At 51.4% G+C, this 20,680-nt stretch overlaps 2 protein-coding genes across 9 annotated transcripts; one reads left to right on the top strand and one right to left on the bottom strand.

Moving 5' to 3' along the window:
• The first annotated feature begins 38 nt into the window (after nt 1-38).
• GCDH (glutaryl-CoA dehydrogenase) lies at nt 39-6,981 on the top strand. The gene is made up of 12 exons (XM_082730209.1): nt 39-223; nt 322-451; nt 540-575; nt 871-1,014; nt 1,160-1,222; nt 1,513-1,683; nt 2,397-2,526; nt 2,608-2,824; nt 3,311-3,414; nt 3,714-3,839; nt 4,157-4,317; nt 5,741-6,981. Exons 2-12 carry the CDS (start codon nt 361-363, stop codon nt 5,812-5,814), a joined length of 1,317 nt encoding a protein of 438 aa, XP_082586335.1. The 5' UTR covers nt 39-223; nt 322-360; the 3' UTR covers nt 5,815-6,981.
• SYCE2 (synaptonemal complex central element protein 2) lies at nt 5,463-20,564 on the bottom strand. Of its 8 annotated transcripts, none has more exons than XM_082730227.1 (5): nt 20,479-20,564; nt 19,052-19,176; nt 8,239-8,449; nt 6,756-6,944; nt 5,463-5,651 (listed from the first exon to the last, which is right to left on the bottom strand). In XM_082730227.1, exons 2-5 carry the CDS (start codon nt 19,168-19,170, stop codon nt 5,607-5,609), a joined length of 564 nt encoding a protein of 187 aa, XP_082586353.1. In that variant the 5' UTR covers nt 19,171-19,176; nt 20,479-20,564; the 3' UTR covers nt 5,463-5,606. The 8 variants fall into 8 exon arrangements, with proteins under 8 accessions (XP_082586353.1, XP_082586356.1, XP_082586354.1 ...); XM_082730230.1 differs by lacking the exon at nt 20,479-20,564 and adding an exon at nt 19,812-19,909 and having other exon boundaries at nt 19,052-19,194; XM_082730228.1 differs by lacking the exon at nt 20,479-20,564 and adding an exon at nt 19,812-19,876 and having other exon boundaries at nt 8,239-8,413.
• Nucleotides 20,565-20,680: the final 116 nt, after the last annotated feature.

Genomic DNA, 20,680 nt, shown 5'->3' with positions numbered 1-20,680 from the left:
CTGTTCTGCTTCTTAAAGCCGCTAACGCCTCTTGGCCCGGACGTTCACGATTCCACCGCCAGGCTGCCGTGGCCCTTTTAAAAGGCAGAGCCGCGGCGGAGCGGGGGTCCTAGCACAGACCAATGAGAAGCCCCATTCGGCATCCGCCCCTCCCACCCCCTCCAGAGGTCAGACGATTTTGCCTGTGGTACTGTGGACTGTAGGGTGAGGCGAGAGGCGCCAGGTAAGCGTTGGTGAGGGGAGTGAGAGGGGCCAGTGGCGCCAGGGCCGCCCGCGCCTGCCTGTGGAAGCCACTCCGCCCTGACGCCCCTGCTCCTCCAGGTTGGCCGTGGTTGCTCTGCTTGCCCACCCGCTGCCCAAATGGCTCTGAGAAGGTTCTCCGAGCGGCTGCTGAGCCGGGGACCAGGCCTGAGCTTCCTGCGCGGGTGGGGGTCGGCGGCGGCGCAGACTGGTCAGTGCCCGTCGGGGGCAGTGTGGAGAGGGTGGACCTGGAGGCTCGGGGGACTTTTCGGAATGACTTTTTCGTCCTGTGTTTGCAGAAAAGGGCGGGAAGACACAGAACCGAGCGACTAAGGGTAAGGACCCCTCCTTGCGCCGGACGTCTGCGGCCCCTGTCCAGCTGTCTGCGCAGGGTGGGCTCTGTCCCAGAATCCGAGGGCTGCCCCAGAGGGGAGGCAGGGCGTGGCCGGGGCCAGAGACAGTGAGTTTCCCGGAGAAAAGCCGTCTTGCAAGTGGTCTTTAACTGCCCACATCACCAGGAGCCAGTTGGGAGCGTTGGAGTGGGGCTGAGCCTTCCAGGAGAGGAGGGTGCGGTGGTCGGGTGGGCTGGGCCGAGTCAAGCCCTCTCCCACTCTCTGCTCCCTCTCCCAGCCTCGCGTCCTTTATTTGACTGGAGGGACCCGCTGGTGCTGGAGGAGCAGCTGACAGCGGATGAGATCCTCATCAGGGACACCTTCCGCACCTATTGCCAGGAGCGCCTCATGCCCCGAATCCTGCTGGCCAATCGCAACGAAGGTGCTGAGGTGTGCGGGTGGGCACCCTCCCCTGTGCACACCAGCTCTGCTTGCTTTAGCAGGGCCCCCGGGCGCCCTCCGTCCCTGGGATGGGGGCTCCAGTGGGCTAGGTCTGGGCCCGAGTTTGAGCATCTTGTGTTTTGCAGTTTTTCACCGAGAGATCATCTCAGAAATGGGGGAGCTTGGTGTGCTGGGGCCCACCATCAAAGGTAGGGACAGATTTATTTCCACACTCTGCAGCCCCCACTGTGCCTTGGAAAGCCCCTTCTTATTCCTGAGCCTGAGTTTCCCGGTCTGCAAATCGAGGCTGTTATTCCTCCATCTGAAAGTGGCTGTGGGGAAACATGAATAAACTTTCTAACTAGGACCAGCTTGGTGCCCCCTCCTGGGGCGCCCCTATATAGCCCTGTCTCTTGGGCCCCAGGAATCACGCTGGTCCCAGCTGGGTGGGACTTTTGTCTCCCATTGCCCTGTCTTCCCTCTCCCTCCCCTCCACCAGGGTATGGCTGTGCCGGAGTGTCATCTGTGGCCTATGGGCTCCTGGCCCGAGAGCTGGAGCGGGTGGATAGTGGCTACAGGTCAGCAATGAGTGTCCAGTCTTCCCTGGTCATGCACCCCATCTACGCCTACGGCAGCAAGGAACAGCAAGAGAAGTACCTTCCCCGGCTGGGTGAGCAGTTGACCGTAGAGCCTGGTGGAAGGAAGACCATCTCAGTGGTCTGGAACTTAGGAATGGGACTGTCCCCAGAGCCTGCCTTCTGTCCCCACCTCAAGGATAGCTCCAACGGCTACCCAGATCCCCTGCCAGACTGTGGGCCTCACCCCTACATTTGATCATGAATATTTTCTCCTGGGTCTCTCTTCAGTCTGCCCACTTACCACCATCATCTCCCTCCTGATTCGCTGTGTGTCCCCATCCCAGCCCAAAGTTTAAAGTCTTAATTTCCTGACTGGGTCCACCAGGCCCCTCATGAATAGGCAGGCCTCTGCTGACCATGCCACCTCATCTCTGGCCATTCGACTGCTTCTCCTCAGCCAGACTCAGCTGGCATTCTCCACTGTACCACTGGGCCTTTGCATATCTGTACCCTCAGTGGAACCGCTCCTCTTCACCCTTCCTCCTCCTGCTTAACTCCTTTTCACTGCCTTCAAGACAGGTTCGTTCTTTCCTGGCTCCTGTGGGGCCCCTCCCACTTGATCATGGCATTGTTCCTGTGGCCTGGGGTGGGTGGGAGGCTATCCCCACACACTGACCCCACTTGAGAGTGCCATGGGGGCAGAGTTGGGTCTCCCTTTGGCCTGGCTTGATGGGGAGGCTGACAATTTTCATTAGAGGAGTTGAGTGGGGGACAGGAGACTTGTGACCCTATCTTGTCCCTGCAGCCAAGGGGGAGCTCCTGGGCTGCTTTGGACTCACAGAGCCCAACCATGGGAGTGACCCTGGCAGCATGGAGACCAGAGCCCGCCACAACCCATCTAACAGGAGCTACACCCTCAGTGGGACCAAGACCTGGTAAGGGGCCTGGGTGTCTCAGGCAGGTGGGCAGGGGCAGGAGGGAGGTGGCCAGACCCTCACTGCCTATCCCTCCCCCAGGATCACCAATTCACCTGTGGCCGACCTGTTTGTAGTATGGGCTCGGTGTGAAGACAGCTGCATTCGGGGCTTCCTGCTGGAGAAGGGGATGCGGGGCCTCTCAGCCCCCAAGATTGAGGGCAAGTTCTCCCTGCGAGCCTCGTCCACGGGCATGATCGTCATGGACAGTGTGGAGGTGCCAGAGGAGAATGTGCTGCCTGATGTATCTGGTCTGGCGGTGAGCAGCGGCCACCTTGGGAACTGGTGCAGCTTCCTTGGGCAGGCCCCATGCTGGGGACCCAGCTGGGGACCAGACACAGTCCCTGTGCTTGAGGACCCCACACACGAGTGATTCTGAGAGCTTCTGCCTGGCTCACTGATGTTTGGAAGTTGCCCTTTGGGGGTGACCATTTCGCTTATACTGGCCCTGCCAAGGACACTTACTAGCCTGAACCAGTTTAATCCTTTGATACGTGTGCTCTTTTCTGTCTCCTTACATCATCCCCTAGATCTGGGCATCTGGGACGCAGGTCCTGGGCTGGGTAGAAACTGTGCGTGCGTGACCTTTGGTGCTGGGACCGTGTGTGATTGAAATAGCTGCCCTGAATGCCTCTGTTTTCGGTGACTGCACATCTGGGGAGGGGGCTTCCCCCTACGTAAGTTAGTTCTTCCTGGGGCCTCGGAGCTCCTGGGTAGGGCTGAGGCCTCCCTCTCAACCCCACAGGGGCCCTTCGGCTGCCTGAACAATGCCCGGTTTGGCATCGCCTGGGGTGTGCTCGGAGCCGCCGAATTCTGTTTGCACACAGCCCGGCAGTACAGCCTGGACAGGTGTGTGGGGCTGCCGTGAGATCTCCTGGGGGGCATGATGGGGGTGGGGGGGGCACGGGCTCCACCCCTTACCCTACCAGTGATTCCTCATCTCCTGCCTATCAGACTTAAGTTCCCCACTGGGTGAAATGGTCTGGGAAATCCTTCTGAGCAGTGAGGGGCCGACTGCTCAGTGACGTTGGTGACGCTGAGCAGTGACAGGGCCAAGGTGAACTCAGTGAGGGCCGAGGCAGCCTGGGAAGGCTTCCTGGACTGGGGAGTGAGCATGCCCACACTTAGCCCTGAACTTCCCCGCTCAGGATCCAGTTTGGCGTCCCACTGGCCAGGAACCAGCTGATTCAGAAGAAGCTGGCAGACATGCTTACTGAGATCACGCTGGGCCTTCACGCCTGCCTGCAGCTTGGCCGCTTGAAGGATCAAGACAAGTAGGGGCTTTGTGTTGGGGGAGCAGGGGGTAGGCAGCAAGGAGGGGACCCTGTGCCCCTGTTGGACATGGTGGTGGCTGGAACTGGGGAGAAGGGTCTTTCCTCCCTGGGGGCCCCTGGGGACCGGTCCCTTCTCTCCCTCTTGGCCTTAAAAGGACAGGACTGCCTGCCTGTCCCTTACTGGGAGCTCAGTGTCTGCTGCTGTGACTAGAACTTGGGGAATCTTCTCCCCCGGCTGGGTTGGCCCAGGGCTTAGGGACTTCTGGGATCAGTTCTTTGTGATCCTAGACTTGTTGACATGTCTGGGCCATTCCCAGGGCCACTCCGGAAATGGTCTCCCTGCTGAAGAGGAATAACTGTGGGAAGGCTCTGGATATCGCCCGCCAGGCCCGAGACATACTAGGGGGGAATGGGATTTCTGATGAGTATCACGTCATCCGCCATGCCATGAACCTGGAGGCCGTGAACACCTATGAAGGTAGGTGCTGGGTCTCGGGGTGGGGCGGTGAGTGTCCCAGGGGCCTCACTGTCTAGAGAAGGGTGGGGACAGCAGGCCTGAGTCCTCCTCCCAGCTGTCATCACTAGCAGTGTGACCTGGGGCAAGTCCCACTGTGTTCTTCATCTGGATTGGCTCACACAGGGACTGTGGCAGTGACATGCTCTCAGCCTTTTTCCATGGTGCTGCCTAGGGCTTTGCAACCTCCTCGGGCACCCCCAGCGTGGGGCACGACGCCTGGTGAACTGGTGGGTGCCTGGGAGCAAACGTGCAGCTACACACAGGAATCACCACCCCATTTTACGTTAAGAGAAAAAAGACAAATCACGGTCAGGCTGGGGTGTCTGGACCTGGTGACTGGTTGTTAACTTGCATGGGGCCCAAAATCCCTTTCCTCATGGGAAAACTGACATGGAAAAAGATCATTTAAAACTAAAAAAAAAAAAGGAAAAAATAGTACCATCTCGTATGAGCCAGGCAGAAACAGGCAGAAGTGTAAAGGGGTACAAGTGCTCATCTTGGGGAGAAAGTGGGACCATGTTAGGCCTGAAAGGAAGCATAGCTCCCTGGGACAGCAAAACAGCTTCTGGGTGCTATTCTCGATGGGCCATTCCAGAAACAGCAAGACGGAGGGTTGGGGGGATACTACCGGTGTGGGGATGACCCTGAGGATGAGCAGAGGGGGGCCTCCAGGGAGTTGTACGCAGGGGAGGGATGGGGTCAGATTGGCCCTTTGGGAAGTAAACATAATTATTTTGCTTCATGAAAGGGCAGAGGTATCTCTTCACCCATTTAAACTGAGAAAGAGCAAAGGAGAGCCCTCAGGGCTCTGACATGTTACCCAGCCTGGAGAGGGGGATATGGGATACGGCACGGTGGCTCTAGGATGGCGGAGATCAGCTGGACAAGCAGTGTTTCTGATTTTTGCTTCCCCATCTCTTCTGTGGATAAGAAAGGGCCTGACCTATCCCACAGGGAAAGAAGCAGGAATGGGTTGAAAATCAAACATTGAACCAACTGTGCAAGGTTGGGTGGGATGAATCTGCCAAGTGTGGGGAGTCCCAAAGCTGGGCCCACAGCCAGGGCTGGACTTGAAGTTCTGGGTCTAGCACAAGGACCCTTGTTGGTTTTTTTTTTTTTTTTTTAATTTTTTTTTATTTTTGCCAAGATGCATTACAGAACTGTGAAAAAAAAATTTTCAGCATGGTGCCAGTGGTGGCCTCAGCCTTCTCTTGGTGGCTGTCACCAAGAGGGGATGCTCCCAGTAGCTCTCAGAATTCGCCATCTTTGTGGGCCTGTTCTTCCGAAGTAGTAGCCTAGGGGAAGAAGGGACATGAAGACTGATGTTAAAGCGAGGTTGGGAGCTGTTCGGACTCCACACCGACTCTGCATTTATCTTGTCCAGGCACTCACGACATTCACGCTCTGATCCTTGGAAGGGCGATCACAGGGATCCAGGCGTTCACGGCCAGCAAGTGAACATACTTCACCCGGGAGCCCAGATGGTCTCAAGCTCCTTCCCAGGGAAGTGCTGTGCTCTGAGCTTACTCAAGGGGTGGCAGATGGAGCCAATTTTTATAGTGGGAAGTGAGAGACACTGATTCTTAATTATCAAAATTTTCCCTTTGAAGTCATTCAAATATGTTCCTTAAAAAGAAGATGGGACTCTCTGTACCAAGTTTCTCAACCCACTTTTAACCATGGACGGGAATGGATTCCACTCATCTTGGAACAGAAGCTTCTCTTGATGGGAGCCGGAAGAGGGAAGGAGAGTGGCATGGAGGCAGCCTGTGGTGTCTGACTGGGCAAAGGCCCCGCACACCGGGAGTCCACTGTGTGCCCTCCAACCCTCCCATCTTGTGGGTGAATGCCTAATGCTTGATGTTGGGGCAGAAAGAGAGTAAAAGACTAATAAAGTCGGCATGTGTGACCCCAAGGTATTGGGCCACATTTAATTGTAACCACCCAAGATCCTGATCCAAACCACCCAAGATCCAAATGACCAAGAAGTCATTTCAGTCACAGGAAAAGTGTGGGGACTGTGAGGTGTTTGACATTCAGGGATTTCCCCCTCAAGTAGTATGGCCCGTGTCCGAGTTTTGGACTCTGCTGTAATAACCCTGGTTAGGCACTGACCCGGGCTCAGGACTGTAGACAGAGGGGCCGCTGTCCTTTCTGTCACCACAGAGCTGACCACGCAGTGGTGGCGAGTAACAACCGTCTAGCTTCTCAGCTCAGACATAGCACCTCAGGGAGCCTGGGGCCATGGGGGAAGGGGCCAGAGTATCAGGGGTTTTGCTGGGATAGTGGCCCCTGTGGGGTTTGGGGCTGGGCTCGGTGCTAATGCCCTTGGTTTGTGTTGACATTTACTTCATCTTAGCCTTCGTCGGTGGCGCCCACAGGCGTGCCATTAGTCATACCTCAGGCTGGACGCACAGGTCCTTGTATACTGTCTCCACGGTGTGGCACACTTGTTTGAGCTCTGTTTCCAAATGGCTGATCTTTGCCATTTTCTGGGTGAACTCTTGGAGCTTGTCCTGAATGATCTTGTTGTGGTGATTATAAATCTGATACATCCTCTCCTCGAGCTTCTCTGTCAGGTCTGAAACCTTTTTAAAAAATAAAGCATGTTTTTAGAAAATCAAACAAGAGGCATCACAAGATGTTTGTTTTTAAGCGTCTCGGTAAGATTTCTGCAATTTATCTTATAAAAATGGTAACAACAATTCCAGTGACTGGAAATGAAATTGCCTGTATATTTAAAAAAATTTTTTTAAAGGAAGATGCAAAATTATGTATATAGTACAGGCTCAGACAGATTAGGAAGAAAATATGCAGTGGAAACTAGAAGAAAACATGCGACCAAGTAGTGTGTGCTTAGTGAGAGCATAGGAATGTTTTCTATTTTTTCTGCTAAGTTATACTCTTCTCTACCTTCTAAGTTTTCTCTGATGTATCAGGGCGCGTACTGGTAGGGATGGGAGGAGGGAGAAGGGAAAAAGTCAGCCTGTCTTTTTTTTTTTTTTTTTAAAGATTTTATTTATTTATTTGACAGAGAAATCACAAGTAGATGGAGAGGCAGGCAGAGAGAGAGAGAGAGGGAAGCAGGCTCCCTGCCAAGCAGAGAGCCCGATGTGGGACTCAATCCCAGGACCCTGAGATCATGACCTGAGCCGAAGGCAGCGGCTTAACCCACTGAGCCACCCAGGCGCCCCGTCAGCCTGTCTTTGAGAGGTGCATGACATGTGTCCCCTATGTGACCAACAAGCTGTCCCACTCCAGAACTCATGATTCATTCTGAAGAAGCTTCCAGGACAATCATGAATGTTGGACTTGAACATAATAACATCAGGCTTTGTTAGACACTTTAAGGCCCAGCCATGTCAAGGGAATCCTACCCTCCCATCACAAACCATTCCATTCTTTTATTGTGGGGGGAAGATTTGAAAGTAATTACTACACCCCATGTGAGGCTCAAACTCACAACCCTGAGATCAAGAGTTGCGTGCCAGCCGGGCACCCCACAAGCCATTCAACTTCTGGAGGACAGATGTGTGTGACAAAGAAGGCTATGCCTCAGCCCCTACTCCCATGGCCATCAGCCCTGGCATGAAATAAGAGGGGTGGACTGTGGGGGCAGATGGGCCTTTGTTCCTCATCCTGGCTCTTTCATTTGGGCAAAGTATGTCCGAACCTTGCTTTACCATCTATAAAACAGGTCTGAGCTCTTGGCCGGATTGTTGTAGGAGGAAATGAGGTACTGTCTGCAGCTTGCTTAGCATCAGGCCTAGAACCTCAAAGACACTCAGTCGCAGTAGCTCATCCCCTCCCCTTTCACCCTTACAGAGGACGCCTTCCCCCCCTTCCCTCTGGGGCTTTGCAGTGTGGGGGAGAATCTCTCACCTTGATCTTGAGGCTGTCCCTGAAGTTGGTCATGAGTGCGTGGTCCTTCTGTCTGCTCTCGTTGATGTTTTCAATCAGCTCCTGGGCCCTCTTCTTCAGGATGTCGATGCTTGAGTCCAGAGAAGAAAAGTAGGATCCTGACTTCCCTTCTAGCATCATCAGCTGGCGGTTGGCACTGGAGGTGGCGATAGAGGGGCTAGAAACCTGACTTCTGTAAGTACAGGAAACTGAGGTCAACACTAAATTCTCTCCAGAGCGCTGATCTCAATTAGCTTGGTGCTGGGAGGAGAACCAGTGTTGTGTGTCTCCTGTGGGCGACGCTTGCTTATTCACTCACACACTGCCCTGCGAGGCAGGGACAGCATCTCTCCATTTTATAACTAAGGAAATAGAAACAGAGGTGCAAACAAAACCCACCGGAAGTTCCAGAATGGAGATCTCCTGGGCTTCAGAGCCCACTGTCATGTTATTACACCAACTTGTTGCATTGAAATGAGTGTCATTTCTACGATAGTATATCAACAACTGTAGATTGGGGCAAAGCTTGTAAACATTTAGAAGGATACTGCATATGGACTGCTTTGTCAAGACCTACGACTTTTCACTCTGGTTTAAAAACAAAGAACTGGAGGAGTGCTTGGTAGGCTCAGTCAGTGGAATATGCCACTCTTGATCTTGGGGTCCTGAGTTCAAGCCCCACGTTAGATGTAGAACCTACTTTAAATAAATAAAATATATATATATATTTTTTAAAGATTTATTTATTTATTTATTTGACAGAGAGAAATCACAAGTAGGTAGAGAGGCAGGCAGAGAGAGAGAGGAGGAAGCAGGCTCCCTGCCGAGCAGAGAGCCCGATGCGGGACTCGATCCCAGGACCCTGAGATCATGACCTGAGCCGAAGGCAGCGGCTTAACCACTGAGCCACCCAGGCGCCCTAAATAAATAAAATATTTAAAAATTAAGTGGAAATTGTGGGTAATGCATTAAGAATGAAGTTTATGCAAAAAAAAAAAAAGTTGCCATCTGATTAGCAGACCCCTTGGTGTTCTAAATTAAGATTAAAATGTTTATGGTAGGACTCCTTCCTTCTCTTTTATCTTTTATCTTTTTTTTTTGTTCTGTATCTCTGCTTTATCTGATCTGTAAGCACTTTCCATCAGGCACCCTCCTAACTGCACACCTTGTCTTGCTCCATCCTCTTTTTTTTTTTTTTTTTAAGATTTTTTCTTTATTTATCTGACAGAGATCACAAGTAGGCAGGGAGGCAGGCAGAGAGAGAGGAGGAAGCAGGCTCCCTGCAGAGCAGAGAGCCCGATGCGGGGCTCGATCCCAGGACCCTGGGATCATGACCCGAGCCGAAGGTAGAGGCTTAACCCTCTGAGCCACCCAGGTGCCCCTTGCTCCATCCTCTTGACCACCCAGGTGCCCCTTGCTCCATCCTCTTGACCATGCTTTAGGGTTGGTCCACCCATGGTCTTTACCTGCCTCCTGAGGATGCAGAGTCAGTGTGTCACCGGCCCTGGGTCACCGGCCAGTGTGTGGTGGAGATGAGTGTGGCACCCAGCTGGCCTGACTCCCCAGCCCATGTCCTGCTGCCCCAGGGTCCTCTGTTTCTTTGCCGTCTCAGGTCCTTCCAGCTCTTACTGGCTGACTCAGAGGTGCCAACAGAGCAGTTCCTGAATACACCAGTTCACAAGCAGCCATAGAGTTGGCCGAGACCACAAGCCAGGCACTGATTACTTAGAAAATTACATCTTGATTTTTGGATGCTTTCTCCATAAAACTTTTTCTTGGTGGTTTCTTGACTGCCTAAGCTCTTCCTTTTGGCACAGGACAGAAGCACAGTGAAACCCTGAGCACAAGAGCCTGGGTGGCCAGAGTTCTTGCCTGCATGAAAGCTCTCGGGCCCTAGACCTCAGCTGTGTCCTGGTCCTTGAGTACTTCTTGCCAGATGGCTTCTTACCTCTGTGGCTTTGTGCTTGTTCTCTGACTTGACCTGTGAGACCTAGCCCACACCAATGCCTCCTTTGATAAACTGTCCACGACCCTGTGCCTGTCTCTGTCACTGCATGTGCCTGTCACAGCTTCCATTCCTGTCTCCCCAAAAGGCTGTGTCCTATTTATCTCTGAATTCCCAGCACTCACCGCTTAGTAAATCTTCATTGTTTGTTGAATGAATGAAGGACGCCTTCCATCTGTCTGATCTATTCTGCCCTCCTCTGGCCTCATATAAAGCATGCAAGTTCATCAGCCTCCAAGGCAAGACACGTGTGTGTGGTCAGTGCATTTATCAAGATGGGAAAGTATGTCTCTGAGGCAGATAAACTATAGCAGAGACTTATGTCCGTCAGAAAATAAACGAACTAAAGCATTCCTGAGCATTCTTGTAAAAAGACATTGTACTGCAGGAAAAAGGTTCAGTAAGGAGTTTATGGCCTCCTAGCTTGCGATTACTGCTTTCCTGCGGGGAAGCGAGCCAGAAGAAGATTAATTCAGAGCTGGGGCACACATTTTATTTTTTTCCTTTTTTTTATGATTTTATTTTTAAGTAATCTCTATACCTGAAGTGGGGCTCAAACTCACAACCCCAAGACCAAGAGTCCCATGCTCTTCTGACTAAGCCAGCCAGACCCCCTAACCCCAGATACCGACAGTTCAACATTCAGACTTTTATAACACTTGGATGCATGTGAAAAAATAGTGAATGGCTCTTAAAAAGACAGCCATGCTTTGCATGATGATGAGGGAATGAATTGTGGATATGGGTTCCAGAAAGCCCAGTGTTTGACTTCCTTGAGACCTCAAGCACTGACTGCCCCCTGTTCAGCCTAAACCAGGGGCTCTATCACTACAATCTTCATCTGGGGTTCTTAGACCCCCTTCCCTTCACCCCTGTGTCACACCCACACCAAAACCCCACCCTGGCTGTCCATAACCAAGCGTTGTATCTTTTTTTAGACTTAGGAACTTGAATGACACTGGAGGAAATAATGATCCTGTGAACAAGGTCACTGCAGAGTCTGGCTGTCTAGTTTCTGGGGGGTCCTCAAGGTCACTGGGCACCCTGTCTGTGCTCTTGTCACCTCCCTCTCTCATTCTTACCAGCCATTCCAAACCTTCACAGCTCTCCCGTCCCTGGCCAAACACTTGCTTCCCCTCACCCTGAGCAGATACACACACAGTGTATTCACAAACAGGCCAGTAACTTCCTCCACTGCCCACCCCCCATAAATGGATCCACAAGCACCCTCTTCTCTCCAGATTCCCCACATGGCAGGCAGGAGAAGGGTTCCAGGCCTCTGCAGGCCTCCCAATCCCCTTTCCCTCTGTACCTCACCCTCTTCTTGTACCTTTGACCTCTCCCTTGGGCTGGCCCATTCCGGGACATGTCATCCCCAGGTTCACATCTTAGAACAGCACACATATGCGCACCCCTCCCCTCCCACACCAGGTAGCCCTCAGCCAGCCACCTCCTCCTCCTTCCTTCCCTTCACAACCACGTAGCTCATCTAGAAAGAGCTGCCGGCACTGTCTGAGTGCGTTTTCTCACCTCTCTCTTCTCGGCCCACTGGTTCCTGCCCCAGTTCTCAAATGAAGCGTTTCCTGCCAAGGGCCCCTGTCGCACCTGGCAGATACCTCAGGCCATAATTCCCTTGACCTACTGGCTGCAGCTCGTGCTACTGACCACCCTTCCCTGCCATTCCCGACACGTCACGTCCCCAGACTCTGTTGCTGGCCTCGCTCTCTTCACACCATTGTTCTCACCATTGTTCACACCCTTGCTCTGAAGCCAGGACCCCCAACCTTCCTCCCTGCTGGTCTTTCCTGCTAATCCCCACCCACCACCTCACAATGTACAACCTGTCATTCCCCAAAGGCACCCTTGTAGCCAGTCCTTTTCCCTGCCTATATCCATCCTGCCTCTTCTAGAAAGTCTTCCCTGGCTGAGTTACATGCACACAGCAGCCACAGTGACAGGGCCTGCCCCTCAGCTTCCCGCGTCGTCTCTGGGAGGACCGGGCCATGTGTCACTCATCTTCATGTCCATAACACCTACGTCTCATGATAGGAGTAATAAGGAGGCGTGGAATAAATGAATGAAATGGCTAGTGAGGGCTTTCATTACCATCCACCTTCTACAACCCCCAAGTTCATCCTCTGCTCACCCATGTCTCCTGAGCTCCCAAAAATGTATTTGACTACCTCCAGACCCTCTCCACTCGGCTGTCCCGGAGGCATCTCAGACTCCCAAATTTGCGCACCAACATCACCATTCTCTTCCCCCTTCTATGAATGAAACCAAAAGCCACGTGGTTCCCATGCCAGAAACTCAAAAGTCAGCCTAGAGTCCAGCTACTCTCTGTCCTCCACATCCTGTCAGAAAATCCTCCCTTCCACCCCCTTAATCTCTCCCAAACCTATCATCTCCCCTCTACCTAATCATTTCGAACTCCACACCTATCATTTCTCACCTGGTCTTTAGGGACCTTCCAAACTGCAATCTGATGTCTTACTCCTGCTTGACAGCCTGAGAGCCCCCACGTGCTACAGGATCAAGTAAATTCCCTCGCACAGCACACAAGGCCTTCCAGGGCCCAGGCTGCCACCTTCCCTCGCCACCCTCCACTCTGAGCCATTTGGAACGTTCCACAACTTCACCAAACCCACCGGCCTTTGCCTGAAATGACTTTCCCTTCCTACAATTTCACCATTCAGAGTTTCTGCTAGTGCACCCCCTCAGCACCTCCGCTTACTAATCGCAACACTGCCTCGGTTTACACACATTGGTTCCTTCCAGGACACTGTACACACTCAGGGAGGGAACAGCATTCTATAGAACCCAAAGGCGGCACAAATAGTCACTGAATACGTGAAGGAATGAACTTCTTCCAGAGCCCCATGTAGCATTCCTGCTCACAAACCTCCTTGCCCACAGTCACCATGTCCCGACAGAGCAAGGATCTGAAATTAAAATCAATTATAAAAACAGGTGCTTCTTTTTTACACAACTGCTCACAACTGGCCTGCGCTGCTAGCAGCTCAAAGTCACTCCTTTATCAGGCTCCAGGGATGAGGATGGAATGGTTTTCGTGGCAGCTATGCAAATGGTGAAAAATCACTTGAATTCGTCTCATTCAAATTTTGTTGTGGGACAAAGGCCTGCATCGCATGTCTGCAGAGAGCTGCTTGATTTTTTCCAACCTCTCCTTTGGGGATTTATTTCTTTCCATTTCATTTTTCTTAATACTCAGCAGCTGCATATTCATCAGGATGCTAATGAATCATAGGCTTCCCTGGGCCTGCATTCACCAATTAACTTTAATAAACAAAACGCACGATGTCCTCTTCACTGGTTTCCCCCATTCCCAGGCCTGCTTCTGTTGCCCAACCCTGGATGGAGGCCAGCGAATGGAAGTAGGCCCAACAAAGCAGGCTGGGGTCGGGCAGGGGGGACTTGGGGTGGGGGCTGTGAACACTTCACCACGCTCATCTATTATGGTCTGTCCTTCTAAGGAGTCCTTAATTCAGCTGCAAGGATTAGGACATAGTTTCCGAGCAGGGCCCACGCTGGCAGGGGGCCCGGGGAACGGTGAGGAAATGGGTCTAAGTGAAGAGACCATCTGTTCGCTCCAGGTAAAGCTCTGATTGGCAGGCGTATGAGCCAGAGCCGCCCGCTGCTGGGGCCCTCCCTCCGTGGCCTCTAACAGATATACAAGTAAACAATCCGCCAGCCACTTATGACCACCGCAGGCGGCAGTCCCAGGAGGGGAGACAAGCTAATCAAACATTCAGGGAGGAACACAACAGAATCTCTGGTGCTTGGGCGAAATGAGGTTTTGCTGAAGTGCAGCCAGGAAGGGGGAAGGTTTGAATCAAAGCTACTGAGCCCATTCCTTACCCTCTGCTTTTCTTTCCCGAAATGTGTTCACATTTTAATCATGTCGCTGAGTGTCTGCTGCTGGATCTAATAATTGGCCCTTGCACTGGTTCTAGTCCATCTGTTTTTTCAGCCCAAAGCTCTAGTGGAACTCCCTGAAGTCTCTGATATGCAGTTGTCTGTGTCTCTTTGCCACTTCGATCCAGGTCAAAACACCGTATTTGCAGGAAGATGTTACCAAACAAATGACTGCAGTCATGTCCTTCTTTTTTCTGGTCTCCAGTTGATAATACACACCTAGAAACCACTCCCCGTTGTAGCCTGCTTTACAGATGAGCAATCTGGAGGGAAGGGGAACCTGGCTTTATACCTAAAGTCCTCAGGGCCCTGTCCTGAGCCTGGCCTTGTCGCACTCCTTCCCCAGGTGAGCTCATTCACCCCACAGCTGCCACTGAAACAGTGGCTCCCACGGTGCCATCTCCAGCCCCTTGTCAACCCCGAGTTCCAGGTCAGCAAATCCGACTGTAAGCTGGACGTGTTCATGTGCGTGTCCCACGTCGCCTCCAGCTCAATAAGGGCAAAATGGAACTTATGTTCCTGCCTCTGCCACGGAAACCATTACCAGCTGGAAACCAGTCCAAAGTGGGGAGAAAGCTGTGTGCTAGTAAACATTTAGCAAGTGGCTCTTGGTGGGAGAGAAAAAAGGCCTGATTTGTACTCTTTGCCAATTTCCATGGTGCAGACTCCCAGTATAGCCAATTTCAAGCTACCAACATAAAAGGGCTAAATGCTATATTGGGAAGAGATGTGTAGAACTGGCTCTTGTGGACTGGGAGGAGCCTGCTCCAGCACAAGCCAGCAGGCTATCCCCGCTGCCAGTCACAATGCCTGACACACCGGCCTTTTCACCGTTTGCTAGCACCCCAGCTGGGAGAGATCCTCGGCTCACCCCTTCCTCGTGCCGCACTAAATGCTCCTTCCACCCCCGTAAGAGTTTCTCTCCATCTGCCCTGCTAGATGCTACCCCCACAGGAACCTCCCCGCTGATCTCACCACGTCCATTCCTGCCCGCTCCCACCCATTCTCCACAAAGCAGCCAGTGTCTTTTAAGAACAGGAACCAGAACATGGCACTTCTCTGACACAGTGATTGTCCTCCTAGGTATCTACCCAAGAGAAGTGGAAATGGACGCCCACACCAAAATTTGTGCCTGGATATTCATAGCAGCATTACTCACAAGAACCAAAAACCAGAAACAACTCAAACATCCATCAACCCATCAACCAATGAATGGATAAGTAAACCACGGTGAGTCCACAATGTAGAATACCATTCAGCCATATGGACAAATGGAGTTCTGATATGTGTTACAATGTGGATAAACCCTGAAGACTTTATGCTCAGTGAAAGAAGCCAGTCACAAAGGACCGCATAAGTGTATGAGTCTGCTTACATGAAACGTCCAGCAGAAGCAAATCCATTTCCAGAGTGGCAGAAAGTAGTGTTTACCACGGGGCTGGGGGAGATCCAGAAACCAGGGAATGATGGTTAGGGGTGCAAAGTTTCTTCTTGGGGCAAAGAAAATGTTATAAAGTTGACTGTGGTGATTCACAGCTCTGTGAATGTACTAAAAACAGTGGAGTTGTACATTTTAGGTTGGGGAATTGTAGTATGTGAATTATATCTCAAGCTATTACCAAAAAAGTTCTCTGAATAAAGTCCGTAGCTGACAAAACGCATTACCTGGCCTCTGCCAAGCCATCCAGTGCTCCTCTCGCACTCACAACCATACCCAGCCTCACTGGCCTGCCCTCACTTCCCTGAACACCACAGGGCCCTTGCACAAACTCTTCTCAGCTCCTCCTCCCACCCTCATGGCCACTCAACGTTCATTTTCCCTTACCTTTAGATTCAGTATTGCTTCTTCAAGGGTGCGGTCTCTGGTCCCCATTTGGGGCTGGCTGCCCCCAGGAGAAGTGTTTTCCCAGCACCCCATTCTCTCCCATGTCGGTGCTTGTTCAGTATCTGCCTCTCGGTCAGATGGAAGCACCAGGAGGGTAGGAGTGCCTCTGTCCGGTGGACTCAGGGTATCCCCCTGCTGCCAATCACAATGCTGATATGCTGATCTTGCGACTGCTTTGTGAGCACACCAAGCTTATTCATACCTCAGAGACTTCTACTCTGCCTGGCACATCTGGGCCCTCCGAGGCCTCCTGGCTGCTCCTTGTCATATAACCTCCTTAGAACTCTTTTCTAACTACTCTAAACTCCCTATCACTCTAGTTGCTCCTTATTCTTGTTTTGTTTCTTCATAGCACATGCCGCCAGTTGAAATCACATTATTTTATTATTATTCTCTCTCTCTTTTTTTCAGAAAATCAGCTTGGGTGATTTTCTGGGTGGCTCAGTGGGTTAAAGCCTCTGCCTTTGGCTCAGGTCATGGTCCCAGGGTTCTGAGATCGAGCTCCGCATCGGGCTCTCTGCTCAGCGGGGAGCCTGCTTCGTCCTCTCTCTCTCTGCCTGCTTGTGATCTCTGTCTGTCAAATAAATAAAATCTTAAAAAAAAAAGAAAATAAGCTTGGCAATAGACCCAGAATATCCAACCTAATATTGAAGTAGAAGAACAAAGTTGGAGGACTGATGCTCTTTGACCTCAAGAGTTACTATAAACCTACGGTGATCCAAATAGTGTGGTACTGGTATAGGAATAGATAATAAATCAATGGAACAGAATGGAGAGACTAGAAATAGACCTGCACATATATAGTCAACTGATTTTTGACAAAAGAGCAAAGAAAATTCAATGGAGAAAGGAGACTTTTCAACAAACAATGCTGGAATAACTGGACAGCCGTGGGCAAAAAAAATGAGACACGGACTTCATATTTTCACACAAACTAACTCAAAATGTAGCACAGACCTAAATATCAAACACTGTCAAACTCCTGGAAGATATCATAAGAAAAATCTAGAGAACCGTCTTAAGATGTACTATCAAGAGAAAAAAAATTGGTAAGTTGGACTTCATTAAAATTAAAAAACTTCTGCTCTGCAAAAGATGCTGTTAACAGAATGAAAAGATAAGCCACAAACTGGGAGGAAATCTTTGTGAGACACATGCATGATAAAGGACAAGTATCAAAATATATAAAGAACTCTTAAAAGGGGCACCTGGGTGGTTCAGTGGGGTAAAGCCTCTGGCTTCAGGTCAGGTCATGATCCCAGAATCCTGGGATCAAGCCCCGCATCGGGCTCTCTGCTCAGTGGGACGCCTGCTTCCTCCTTTCTCTCTCTGCCTGCCTCTCTGCCTACTTGTGATCTCTGTCAAATAAATAAACAAAATCTTTTTTCAAAAAAAGCACAACAAAAAACAATAAGGAAACAACGTGATTAAAGAAAGGGCAAAAAATCCAGACACCTCCCCCAAGAAGACATATGGATGATAAATAAGCATATGAAAAGGTGTGTAACTTAATCTCTTCAGGAAACTGCAAATTAAAACAACAGTGATATACTGCTAGACTTATCAAAATGGTGAAAATCCAGAACAGTGACAACATCAAGTGCTGAAGAGGATGTGGAGCAACAGGAACTCACTTTCATTGATGACAGGAATGGAAAATGGCACAGCCACTTTTGAAGCCAGTTTGGCAATTTCTTACAAAACTAAGTATATTCTTATCATATGATCAAGCCATGGTGTCCCTTGGTATTTACCCAAAGGAATTGAAAAATTTAAGTCCACATGAAGACCTGCACATGAATATTTATAGAAGCTCTATTCAGAACTGCCCAAACTTGGAAGCAACCAAGATGTTCTTCAGTAGGTGAATGGATAAACAAACTGTGGGACATCCAGACAATGGAATATTATTCGGCACTAAAAAGAAATGAGCTATCAAGCCATGAAAAGATACAGAGAAACCTTAGGTGAAGGTGGAAGAAAGGTGCTAAGTGAAAGAAAGCTCCAAGAGAGCAGAAATTGTGATTTGTTCACTGCTGCATACTCAGCATCAGTGTCTGACCAAAACAGACCCTCAAGAAATATTCGGTGAATAGATAAATGTACAAGAAAAAAACTTTTTTGGTCATCCTTGATGCTGCTCTTTCAGCTCCAACAACTAATCCATTAGCAATTTCTGTCAATTCTACCTTCTTAAATATATCCAGAATCTGACTTCTCATCACCTCAATAGACCCACCATGGGCCAAATTGGAGTCACCTTGCCCCTAGAGGATTCCAATCGCCTCCTCACTGGTCTCCCAGCTTCTACTCCTGCCCTCAAAAATCTATTCTCTACATGGATGCCAGAGAGAGGTTTTTAATACCTTAGTCCAGAAGACTTCAAACTTATAGAAAGGGCCAGATAGTAAATCTTTTCAGCTTTGTGGGTTCTGTAGTCTCAGTTGCAAAAATCTGTCTCTTCAGAAGCAGCCATGACAAGTGTGGCTACATTTCAATAAAAGTTTATTAACAATAGCCCTTGCCATGTCACTCTATTCCAGACCTTTTCATGGGTGATTAACACCCAAAGTCCCATTACCTGCCTGACTCTCTCTCTTACTATCATCCTCTTTGGCTCCTCCAGCACATTCCTCCTCCCAGACATTGCAGGTGCTGTTCCTCTGCCTACCCTCCTGATTCACTTGTCACCTCCTCCAGGAAGTCTTCCCTAACCTTCTGATCTAAACTGGCACTCTCTCCTATCTCCTGACTATATATTCCCTAGTTTAGTTCGTCTCCTCCTCCAGAGTGTCAGCTCACTGCTGTGCCCCGGCCCTTGGAACCATGCCACGCACATGGCAGATGTCTGACCAGTACACAGAGCAAATGCACCCACAGCAGACACTGGCAGGGTCTCGTGGAAGAACTGGGTGAATGAGAAGGACGCAGGGGTCTATGTGGACCCGTCGGGCAGGGTGCTTCCTCACCTAGCTGACCCCCGACCGGCTTCGTCTTCGCGGCTCTCCTCGCCCTGCTGCCGCTCCTTGCTCTCCCCCAGCGCGGGGAGATCCTGTGGATCCTGGTCCTTGCATTCTACGTGGGGCATGTCCACCTGTGAGCACAGCCAGCGCTTGAGAGGCCAGAGGGGGAAGGGCGAGAAGGGGTCAGGTCTCCTCCTACCGCCCTTTTGACCCTGGGCACCTCCGTGTGCCGCTGCGAAAGGCCGGGGACCCCCAGGAGGGGCGCGCGGGGCGGGGACGGGCACCACGAGGTCGGGGACGTGTGGTGGAGGGCCCTGCGCTTGGAGCGCCGGAAGACAGTGGCGGGGAGACCTGGAGGGGTTGGGGTGAGGGCAGGGGCGCCGGGAGGGGCGCCGGGCTCCTAACTGGTGTGTGCGTCGGCTCGAGTCTTCCGAGGAAGGAGAAGAGGTAGGAGAAAAAGAAGATAAGAAAGGGGTGCGGCGCGTGGATATCTGAGCCTTTCTCTACCCTGCTCCTGCCACGCGCCATGCGTGGGAGTCTGTCCTTCTGGCCCGGGCTGTCAGCGTGTCGGTCACACAGTCCCGTCTGTCAGTCAGGGCCTGGTCAGTCAGTCAGGAAATCGGACCCGGCCAGGAGAGGGGTAGCCCCGATGCCAGGAGACAAGCGGCCAGGTTCGGGTCCGCCAGGGGAGCCCGAGATCGCGGCCGTTCCCGCCCGTCCGCCCGCTAGCCCACCCTCCGCGCGAAGGAAAACAAGCGTCGCTTACTCCCTGTCGCTCCATCCTGTCTTTTCCCGCCTTCTCCTTCGTACCCTCTGCGCACGCGCTAGCTCCGCCCCCCGTCTCGCCAGGCCCCCGCGCACGTGCTGCATCACGTGCTCCTGGTTCCGCCTCTTTTTGAGAACTTGCGGGCGCAGCGGGCGGAGCCGGCCGTTAACTGGCGGTTGGGCTGCGCTAGAGGCTTCGCGCGCAGCCTGCGCCGCCGGGAGCAGGAGGTGGTCTGTGTTCCCACGTTGAAGGATCCCGGGCCGTGCATGGGTTGAGGGAACCGAGCAGTCTCTATGTTAATTCTCAGATTTCAGTTCATCTGCACTGACCCCCCAAGAAGTCTTTGCAATAAAAAATCCTGACCGTGGCTGTTCTTGATTATGACCTGTTGTCTTCAGTGAAGTATTTATGCAGTATCCCCTTGAATCATTGACCTGTGCGCTCTGAAACTGTAAACTCCTTAAAAGCATGGCAGGTCTGGCCTTTAGAGTTGGGCCCATATCCCTTACTATTAATAGTAGTAATAACAACAATGCCTTAATAGTAACAATAATGATTGGCACCTGAGGAGCCACAGACTGGGAGAGAATATTGCTAAACATGGATTTGAGAACTTACAGCCAGCATTTACAAAGAGCTCTTACAACTCAATAGTAAGACAACTCACCTTAAAAATGGGCAAAATATTTGAATAGGCGTGTGCAAAAGTCCTGAAGTGGGAGCAGACTCAGTGTGCTTGAGGAACAGCTAGGCCTGGCAGGGAGGGAGAAGAGGAAATGGGGGAGGCTGTGAGTGAGGGATCAAAGTTGGGCAAGGGCTGGACTTGGGGCCAAAGCAAGGGGTTGGGGTTTTGCTCCAATTCACTGGTA

This window comes from Mustela nivalis, assembly GCF_964662115.1.
Source record: "Mustela nivalis genome assembly, chromosome: 1".
In the NCBI taxonomy this organism is placed as follows: Eukaryota; Metazoa; Chordata; class Mammalia; order Carnivora; family Mustelidae; genus Mustela; species Mustela nivalis.
The sequence above is the reverse complement of the archived record's forward strand: the minus strand, read 5'-3'. Positions and strand labels throughout refer to the sequence as shown.

Coding starts and splice junctions, on each gene's coding strand:
- GCDH (XM_082730209.1), top strand. CDS start 361: ATGGCTCTGAGAAGGTTCTCCGAGCGGCTGCTGAGCCGGGGACCAGGC. Junction 1,684..2,396: donor GAAGTACCTTCCCCGGCTGG/GTGAGCAGTTGA, acceptor TTGTCCCTGCAG/CCAAGGGGGAGCTCCTGGGC. Junction 2,825..3,310: donor CTGATGTATCTGGTCTGGCG/GTGAGCAGCGGC, acceptor TCAACCCCACAG/GGGCCCTTCGGCTGCCTGAA.
- SYCE2 (XM_082730223.1), bottom strand. CDS start 19,573: ATGGCGCGTGGCAGGAGCAGGGTAGAGAAAGGCTCAGATATCCACGCG. Junction 8,450..19,051: donor GCCGGTCGGGGGTCAGCTAG/GTGAGGAAGCAC, acceptor CTGTACTTACAG/AAGTCAGGTTTCTAGCCCCT. Junction 5,652..6,755: donor ACCTGTGCGTCCAGCCTGAG/GTATGACTAATG, acceptor TTCTTCCCCTAG/GCTACTACTTCGGAAGAACA.